The 9,843-nt window shown below is 31.1% G+C and overlaps 1 protein-coding gene and 1 non-coding gene across 2 annotated transcripts; both read left to right on the top strand.

Annotated features, from left to right (window-relative positions):
- The first annotated feature begins 6,414 nt into the window (after window positions 1-6,414).
- Window positions 6,415-7,578, top strand: LOC123910136. The gene is made up of 4 exons (XM_045961188.1): window positions 6,415-6,819; window positions 7,020-7,166; window positions 7,278-7,412; window positions 7,537-7,578. Exons 1-4 carry the CDS (start codon window positions 6,436-6,438, stop codon window positions 7,576-7,578), a joined length of 708 nt encoding a protein of 235 aa, XP_045817144.1. The 5' UTR covers window positions 6,415-6,435.
- Window positions 7,579-9,771: 2,193 nt separating this feature from the next.
- TRNAT-UGU lies at window positions 9,772-9,843 on the top strand. Its single transcript has one exon. It is a non-coding gene; the product is annotated as a tRNA-Thr (tRNA).

The raw sequence follows: 9,843 nt of genomic DNA, 5'->3' as shown, positions 1-9,843 counted from the left end.
GCAATATCATGGAGATCTCAAAAGCAAACACTTGTAGCAACTTCTTCAAATCATGCTGAAGTAATTGCCCTCCATGAAGCTAGCAAAGAATGTAGATGGTTGAGATCAGTAACTCAACATATCCAAGGAACGTCTGGTTTATCAACTGATAAGAATCCAACAATTTTGTATGAAGACAATGCTGCATGTGTTACCCAGATGAAAGAAGGTTACATCAAAAGTGATAGAACCAAACACATCCCTCCAAAATTCTTCTCATTCACACAAGAGCTAGAAAGAAACAAAGAGGTTGATATTCAATACATCCGTTCGAGTGAAAATGTGGCCGATCTCTTTACAAAGGCACTTTCTACATCAGTATTCAAGAAACACGTACGAAGTATTGGAATGCGTCACCTTCGAGATCTTTGAAGAAGAATTACCTATGCTTGGTTAAGGGGGAGCATAATGTTGTACTCTTTTTCCCTTATTGAGGTTTTTATCCCAATGGGTTTTTCCTAATAAGGTTTTTAACGAGGCAGCACATGTTCCCATCACAATCTCCTCGACCAAGCTTCAATAAAGCACCATGATAGATATTTCAAAGGGGGAGTGTTATAATAAATTGGAAAATCAACAAAATTATCTTGAAAGACATTGGTTACTATTAATGTTGAAATATCTATCTATAATGTCAACTTAAAATAGTAATGTAAAATTATCAATGTAAATGTCAACTTGCAATAGTAAATCTAAGTTAATGTATTCATAGTTTTAGTAGTATAAATACCACCCTTTGGATCATGTAAAAGACAACCCTTGAGAGCAAAAAGTAATCTCATAAAACTTCTCCATTCTCTCCATTCTCTTCATTAGCATAATATATATTTATAGTATTATAACTACATTAGTAATTTATATCATTATATTAGTCCTTTAAGAATACTTAAATATTTGATTTTCTCAACAAAACCTACTTTGTTTTTTCTCATCTCTTTCAAACTTTCCACATTCTCTCTTATCTACTATTTTCATAATTTTTCTTCTAGACCAAACACATCCTCTAACAGCGTGTTAGGGTGATGCGGTCCATTATATGCATTTGAATGTCAAAAGAAAAAGAGATTGAGATAGGACATGGTGGTCTTTAAATCAAGCTTGATGTCCATCTCATAAGTTATAGCTAGCATTGCCCCCATATAGAGATGGTACAACGAACTCTATTAAAATCCAGATGGGACATTTCTTATCGTTTCATTTCATCCATTCAAGGTCAGTAGTAATAATATTTTACAAAATGACATTTACATATTGTACATGTGTAAATTATGCTGAATGAGGTAAGAATTAATAAGACAAAATTGATTAGCTGCGTTACCTAGATGCAGGTACGACATCGGTATTCGATACAACATAAATTAAGGTACGAGTATGTATGCATTACTGACACGGATATGTACTCGATACTGATACTCTCACTCAAATAGATTACTCGTGTATCATAGTTGATTAGAGATATTCTTTATAATATATGGCAGCTAGTAATTAAGTGTGTTCTAATTAATGTCCAATTGTACACAAACATAATGCATCCAAGTTACCTAGGAGTATTTTCTTGGAATTATTGAAAGCTGCAATTGAGTCCAAAATTTTAGTTACCAACTTCAAATGAAAAACTTACTGATAATTTCAACTACTCAGTTTCGCTGATTCAGAGCTTTAATATGACCATAATAAAATTAAACCACTTTCAATTTTGCCTAATTAGTTCAGAATCAACCCAAACTGCCCAAATGTTGAATGAAAAACTCCATGTTGTGCCGTCGGTGTGATCTTATTTATTTGGGTTAATCATAAACATTTTTGACATAATGTTAATAAAATACTAGTACTTACTACCTTTTTAAGGATTAATAAAACATTTTGCAAAATTAACAAGGTAGTTAACAAGTCCATAGGTCCTAACTTAACTAGTACTACCTCCGTCCCATTTATAAGAACCACTTTGACTGAATACCCTATTTAGACGTCTTGTTTCAACCGTATTTTTCTAAAAGTATATAAATATAAATATATCATATAAGATCTTGTTTGATTTGTTTCGATAAGTATTTTCAAAATATTAAATTTTTATAATTTTTACTTATACACAATTAAAAATATTCGTAATCAAAATTATGTCTTGGCATACGTGCAATAGTCAATGTGGTCTTATATTTTGGGACGGGGGAGTAAATGATATTGTTAGGATATACACCTTCAATTAGATTTAAACTTCGAACTTCAAAATTGTATGTTAATCTCAGCGTTGTTTATCACTTCGTCTAAAACAAACAGTAGTTAAGAACACACTATTCGTACCACATATTATTGGTTTTATTTACCGGGATATCCTCCATGCAACCACAAACTATTAGATGTTTTTATTCTAGATCTTTTTATTAAACGAAATATCCTCCACACGCCGCTGTAAAGATTAATAGTTCAAACCTTATAAAATTCTAATTAAAGTTTTAACTCGACAACATGCCTAGACTCAAATTCGAACACAATGTTAGTTAAGTTAAAAGAGATCGTGCTTTTCAAGACCTTATCGAGTGTTGTCGTTGTTAATATCTCCACAATATAATAAAAAAGCAAAGGCCATTATTGGAATTTCCACACCAAACAAACTGCAGTCCACACCTTACAATCTATCTATTTAAATAAATGCAGCTAGCATTGTGCATTATCACTGACATTGTCTGCCTACTGTTATAACACTCCCTCACTCTCACTCTCAGTCTTAATTTCTTTCTATTCATCATTCATTTCAGCATCTTCTTAATTTCTACTACTAGTTACCACTGATACATATACATATATATATAAAGAATTAACCTCCTCCTAAAATAAAAAAAACCAGTGCCTAACAAAATGGGGTTTCCAACACAGATTGTGTTACCAAAGATATTTGTGCAGTTCCTTTCTGTACTGTCTTTCATCAGAAAACTCATTACAATCCTCTTCTTTTATATCGGTCTCAATTCTGAATTTCCTTTTTCAGAGACTATACCTGAATTTTCACCAGTGAATCCTCTTCTTTTGATCAGAGAAATACTACCTGTGGTCAAGTTCTCGGAGCTGGCGGTTGTAGAATACCCGCCGGAGAGCTGCACCGTCTGTCTTTACGAGTTTAAGGCGGAAGACGAGATCCAACGGCTTACAAACTGCCGGCATATCTTTCATAGGAATTGCATCGACCGTTGGATCGGATATGATCACATGACATGTCCGTTGTGTCGCACAAAGTTTCTACCTCATCATCATATGCAAGATGCCTAATATTTTTCTCTTGTTTTTTCTTGGTAGATAGACGAAATGACAGGTTATCAGAAACTCACATACACAAAGTGTATGGTCTGGAATTCGAACCTAATCATGGCGTCCAACCTAGTAATTTTGGTGTCTGTGTCGGTTAAGCTAGGATTTATGGACAATTTTGTTCTCTTCTTTATTCTCTGTATATATTATTATACATAACAGAAATTGCAACCTACTAATGTTATGTTTCAGTTTTGTTAAGATGATTTTGTGAATGAATGCATTATGCAGTACTATCTGCATAATTTTGTTTTCGGAACTAGATTTACTCTGTTCTTGTCGGTTTTGCATTTGCTCTGTTATATTCTATCTATTTTCTACTTCTTTTTCAAAAAATATATATATTAACCACACAATCACACACTTCAAGAATTTAATTTAATAGAAAATGAGTGCTAATTCAAGTCGGATAATTCAAGTGTATGATTGATATCACTGTGAATATGTCATAATTATGGTGATTCATGGTGATTTTGTAGAAGTTACATAGTGTAGTTTTTGAAAAATAACGGTGGATCATCGTGATTTTAACATATTCATCATGATACTACTAAATATAGGCGAGGTGGTACTAGTATAACGTTTTCGTCTCTCGTAAATTTTAATCATTAAAGCTGCAAAAGTCTACTCTTAAAAGTAGAGGTTAGTGATTTTTTTTCATTTTTATTTTTATGATTGAAATGATTACTTACATATCTTGAACTATGGGCTAACTAAAATGCATGTATGGACTTATGTATAGAGAGTAGAGGTATCAATGGGCGGAAAAATGGGGATATGGATGGTCAATACAAACCAATCTAAATAAAAATTGCAAATCGATCTAAAAAATCAAAAACTGCAAAAATCAAATATTTTTTTATGTGTTTTTGCGAGAACCGCTCCAAACCTCACTCTTTTTTTTTTTTTTGACAAAGCACATATTTTAAATTTTGATCTTATAAAAATTACTGTTTTAATAGAAAAATAAAAAAAAAATAGTAAGAGAATGATGTTTTCCTACTAGGATAGTGCAACTCATTTTGGTATTGTCTTTCATAAAAAAAAAAAAAAAAAAAAAAAGTAAAGGAAAATAAAAAAACTCATTATCATCCACTTCTTTTATTTCAGAATAAATTTCGAATTTGCTTTTCCATATAGTATGCATGATTTCTATTGGTGTCGCACAATATTCATACCCCATAAATAGGAGTTAAAGATCGAATCTCTAACTACCAAGACTCTTACCATTGAACATCTTTAGTTTTATATTCACTCTTTTCTATTCTATCTCATTTTTCTTCCTAGAGAATTGACTATTGTCATTTTGTTTATCTACAAATTTTTGTTTTTAGGGAATCCACACACACAAGTAAAGATGTCGGAGTTTGAACCCCCTGATCATAGCGTCTAGTATAACAATTTCGACATTTTTACCAGTTCAGCTAAAATTTGTAAACTCAACGATTCAATTATAAAAAGTTACACATCAAAATGATGCAATTGGTTTTCTTGTTGGGCCGTATCTCTTCCAGGATTAGCTGAATGGTATAGGCAACTAAAAATGATCATTTCTCTCCCGACCCCCCACATTTCTTATATACCCCCCAAAAATTTCATTTTGTCTCTTGCAGTTTGAAAAAATTTGCCAAAATACTTCGGTTTATATTCACCGAAGCCAAATATTAGACCATTTCGGTGACTGCGAACCAAACATTAACATTTTCAGTACACAGAAACCAAACGTCAGCTTGTTCGGTACCTGCGAACCGAAATGTCCTAGATTTCGGTACGTTGTTATCGAAAATTTCATTGGGTCGCTGGAATTATATCATTTTCGGCATAAGTTTACCGAAATAATTGTTTCGGTACCTGCGAACCGAAATGTCCCAGATTTCGGTAAGTGGTTACCGAAGTTTATCAGCATGTCAAATTCATTCGGTTCATATAAACTACAGTACCCTCCAAGGGCAAAAACGGAAATTCAAGGGGTAGAAAAGAAATGAGGGGGGTCGGGAGAGAAATGATCACTAAAAATATGTTTGGGTATTTAAGAAACTTATGTGTAGAGTGTAGATAGAGAACTGAAATTGTTTTATTTTATAATTGTTTTGAAATTCCATGTTTTTTAAAAACTTTTTATTTTATAATTATTTTTTTAAAAAAAAAAATAATTTTTTTTTTTATTTTAAAATGTTGTACAAGAAATTTTTAGTCAAAAATTCAATGGTAGACTAACACATGTAAAAGTGGATAAATTTGAGGGGATAAAATCAAGCAATTAAAATTTGGAGGTTCAAAATTGAACAATTGTAAAAAAATTTAGAGCTAAAATCAATCAATTGAAATTTATAGAGTCAAAATCAGACAATTATAAAAATTAGGGGTCAAAACTGCGTAATATAAAATATACACTTGTTTTTTATGGTATAAAATATACATTTAAAGAATTACTATCGTGTTATTTCGGGTGCCCAAACTCTGACTTCTAGGGCTTTCATATTTTTTCTTTAATTTTGATGTTTTATATTTGAATTATTTTGAAATTCCATGTATAATAATAGAAATATATCCTATGAGGCAAGAGGCCAATTGCCAAAGGCAACTTGAGATTGTTAATTGAAAATGAAAAATGCTAACTGTAGTTTTTAAGGACACTAGTTAAGAAACTTAATGCAATAAAATGATCTTGAAATTTGTGTAATTAACTTTTAAAAAATATAAAAAAATTATTTTACCGATTCTTTTTATAAGAAACAACTCTTTTTTTAGATTCATTAAATAATTTATGTATCTAATCTATAATATAAATTAGATACATCAATTATTCAATAAACTTAAAATGTCAATTGTTTATATAAAAAGAACCAGAGATACTACTATTTTCAAAATTTATTTGTTTTAATTTTCTTAACTAGTGTCTAAGGGCACTAATTAGTATGATGATTAAAAATATATGAAATACAGTAAAAAGGCAGAATTTGGAAAATTGACTTCTCTCTATATATATACTAGCATTGAGTTTGGAAAGAGACATATCATAGAAGTTAGTAGCATTGAGTTTGGAATTAGTGTATTAAAGAGAAGTTCAATTTTATTTTGAATTCTATTTCAATGTCTTCTGATTTCTATACTGTTGATATTTCTTTCAACCAACATTCAACCACAGACATAATCTCTTATGATCCTTTTAATTTCCTTGATGTAGTTCAAGATGATTTCAACAATTCTTTCTTCTCTTCTTTTTCTCCTCCAACCACTAACCATGTGATGCCTCTAACAAATGGCACAAACAATGAGCTTGAAATTGCATCCAAATTAATGCAGAGGAGCTACAGCTGTAACAATTTTCATGACAAACCTCCTGGTTTTCCTTTTGAACCTTGCCATAGCACACTCATGAATTCTGAAAATTTTCGACCGTGTGAATTGAGCTCCTCCGAAAATAGTTTCTTCAACGGACAAATGAGAAGAGCGTGTAGTGCCGGAGATTGGCAGGTTAAAAGAATTTAATGTAATTTTCAATTTTTATTTCGTCACAACACCAACAATTCAGATTGAAAATGTGTCTGATATCCGACCGACATAGACACGAAACATAAATTGATATTTGATCACTATCGTATTTGGTGTATGTGTCTGTGTTTGATATTTTTGTTAAAATCAAGCATTAAAATTTTGTGTTGTTCATTGATCAGAACATGAAAGCAACTAACACCCATGGGTCTCAAACGGAGGAAGCAAACTTGTTCAAAGTAGGGCGTTATAGTGCGGAAGAAAGAAAAGAAAAAATCTCTAAATATAGAGCCAAGAGAAAACAGAGGAAATTCAACAAAATTATTAAGGTAAAATTTAGCATTTATTTTTGTTTTCGAATGCAGCTAATTAATCTGTTTTTTTTAATCAAGTAGTCTAATGGTTATTAATTTGTTGTTTTAATTGTGGTACCATAATAGTATGCATGCCCAAAGACGCTAGCTGACAATCGGACACGCATACGCGGCAGATTTGCACGTAATGACAACGAAACTAACGACATTCCAAAAGCTGTGTGTTCAAACACAGAACAATACCATGAAGATGAGTTCTGGGTGGGTAAATACGGTTTTATACATTGAATTTTATATTTTTTTGAATCAACATTGAATCTTATATTAAACTGTTGAGTAATTGAATAATCAATATGGTGTTGATATTACTGATGGTTTTTTTTAGGTTGATCTTATTGAAGGGTTAAATGACGAGCTCCTCTATTAGTTAAGATCACAACAACAATGTGAAAAAAAAAAAATTTGAAGAAACTAAAATGGAATATATTAACACAAACAGTCTTCCCAGCACAAGGCGTACCGAGGTAGATTACAAAAGTTAATATGAAAATTTATTATTGCTTATTCATCTCAAATATACAGTAAGCAAAAATATCAAAAAGAAATTGATGTATTTAGTTCAATATTTGGACACATCAATTCAGTCAGCCAAAAGAAAAACAAAAAGACTTTTCAATATTAGTTAATATTATTCAGTTCAGTGAATAAAGTCGATATACATATTAATCTGGATAGTCAAACATAAACATAAGTTGGGTTGTTGGAATCTGCCTTTTGCTTACTTGTATTTCATTAGTTTCATTAGTTCAGTGTATATAACCATGTATCCTCTTCCATAATCATGTAACTTTTTTTCATCTTAAATCAATAGCCTTTTGTATCTGGACCAAATAATATTCAAGTCCTATGTGTTTGTTTTTAAATACAAAATAGCAAAGACCAAAAAAAAAATTATTAACTAAAAGTAATCATTTGTTTTTACTAGTGAAGTGGCAAATATAGTATTGTTGCATAATTTTGTTGAGTGGAACTTGTATTTTATTTTCCAATCAAAGTTGGTCAAATAAATTCCAAGGATAAAGGACGGTTAATCAGTGGTTTGTGAAGTTTACACTTTTTTGTTGTTGTCAAATCCTTCATTATTTAGCACACAACAATGAACAATATCAATATTAAAGTACTAATACTAGTAGGCTACCTATAAATTAACTTGGCTTCAATTTCAAAACACACAATTTTAAATCTTATCGTTCTATAATGGCACTTAATTAATAATCTTGTTGAAATATGAAAGTCAAAGAATTTTACCTTTCTGCCATTTTTTTAAGCTGATACTTCCACTCTTTTATTAAGTAATAGTAATCTTACTCTAACTAGAAATCCTTCTACAATATCAAATTTCATAAGACTAGTTGATAATAAAGCATGAGAAATAAATCACCTCGAGTTCATGAGTCCAGTGAAATGGTTATAGACTCTACAATATTTATATGGGCGGATCAAAATTCGAGTCACTTAAAAAAATACTTACGTCTAATATCTGATACACTTTAAATAAGATTACTTCAAATGAAATAAATACGTAAAAAAACCAAAAGAAACACGAAAATTAGTATATTTTGGCTAATAACTTCATAATGACACTCTTTGTCAAAAAAACTTCATAATAATGACACTAATTAGTAATTAGCAACTAACTATAAAAAAAATCACAAAGACACACTTGCAACATATTCATGTAAAAAATGAAAGAATTTCCTTTATATTGTTAAATGAAAAAAGAAACCATAATCTTAAAAGATACTATATAGATGACTATACCAGGACACAAGACTGCTTTTACATATTCTCTTCTTAAACAACAAAGAGATGTCTCTTATTGTAAAGTTTATCTTTGATAATAATATATCCATTTTCATAGTCCTTATCAAGCTTTGCATCGTTTCTGCACAATTCTTATTGTATAATCATCACCTACTTTAGAGGAAAAGGAGATGGATATTTTGCAACTGGTCTTAAAATTTGAGTTGGCGCCTAACTCAACATAGAAAACCGGTCAAGAAGGTGAAGATTGATCAATTATAATTTATAAATATATGTCCATAACATATATTTTATACTACTATACGAATCTATGATGATGGGCTCTTGGCGCACATTTATCACACATATGATTGAACATTTAAAGCGTGACTTGAAATGGTCAAAAACGGTAAGATGTCCAAAATAAATAAGTTGCTACTAAAGGTAAAGGGGGAATAATGCACTTAATGGACTGTAAATAAAATAATGTTAATATTATAATTTATCATATATTATGAGCCATAAAATGATTCCAAATTAACACCACTTTTGACCAGCACAAGTGCACAGCACAGCACAGCCCAGCCCAGCAAAGATGGATACTGAAACAGCTTCAATGAGTGCTTATTATGAAAGCTCAAAGCTATCCTGTTGTTTAATCCAACCAAAGCCTTTTCTAGCAATCTGATTAAAGATAATCAATCACACAGATAAAAATGAAATTTATTGTTTTTCCACGAATGGAGTATTGTCCATCGCTAAAACCAAGTGGCGTGAATTCAATATCTAAATTTCGTATTGCCTATTAAAACAAGTTGCCCTTATAGCTCAGTGGTAGAGCGCCAGTCTTGTAAACTGGAGGTCCGTAGTTCGATCCTGCGTGAGGGCA

The sequence above is a fragment of the Trifolium pratense genome, linkage group LG2 (genome assembly GCF_020283565.1).
Source record: "Trifolium pratense cultivar HEN17-A07 linkage group LG2, ARS_RC_1.1, whole genome shotgun sequence".
In the NCBI taxonomy this organism is placed as follows: domain Eukaryota; kingdom Viridiplantae; phylum Streptophyta; class Magnoliopsida; order Fabales; family Fabaceae; genus Trifolium; species Trifolium pratense.
The sequence above is the reverse complement of the archived record's forward strand: the minus strand, read 5'-3'. Positions and strand labels throughout refer to the sequence as shown.

Bases quoted from the DNA above. Each gene is read 5' to 3' on its own strand.
- LOC123910136 (XM_045961188.1), top strand. From the start codon at position 6,436: ATGTCTTCTGATTTCTATACTGTTGATATTTCTTTCAACCAACATTCA. The intron at 7,167-7,277 runs GTAAAATTTAGC...GTACCATAATAG, and splicing joins AATTCAACAAAATTATTAAG to TATGCATGCCCAAAGACGCT. The intron at 7,413-7,536 runs GTGGGTAAATAC...GGTTTTTTTTAG, and splicing joins ACCATGAAGATGAGTTCTGG to GTTGATCTTATTGAAGGGTT.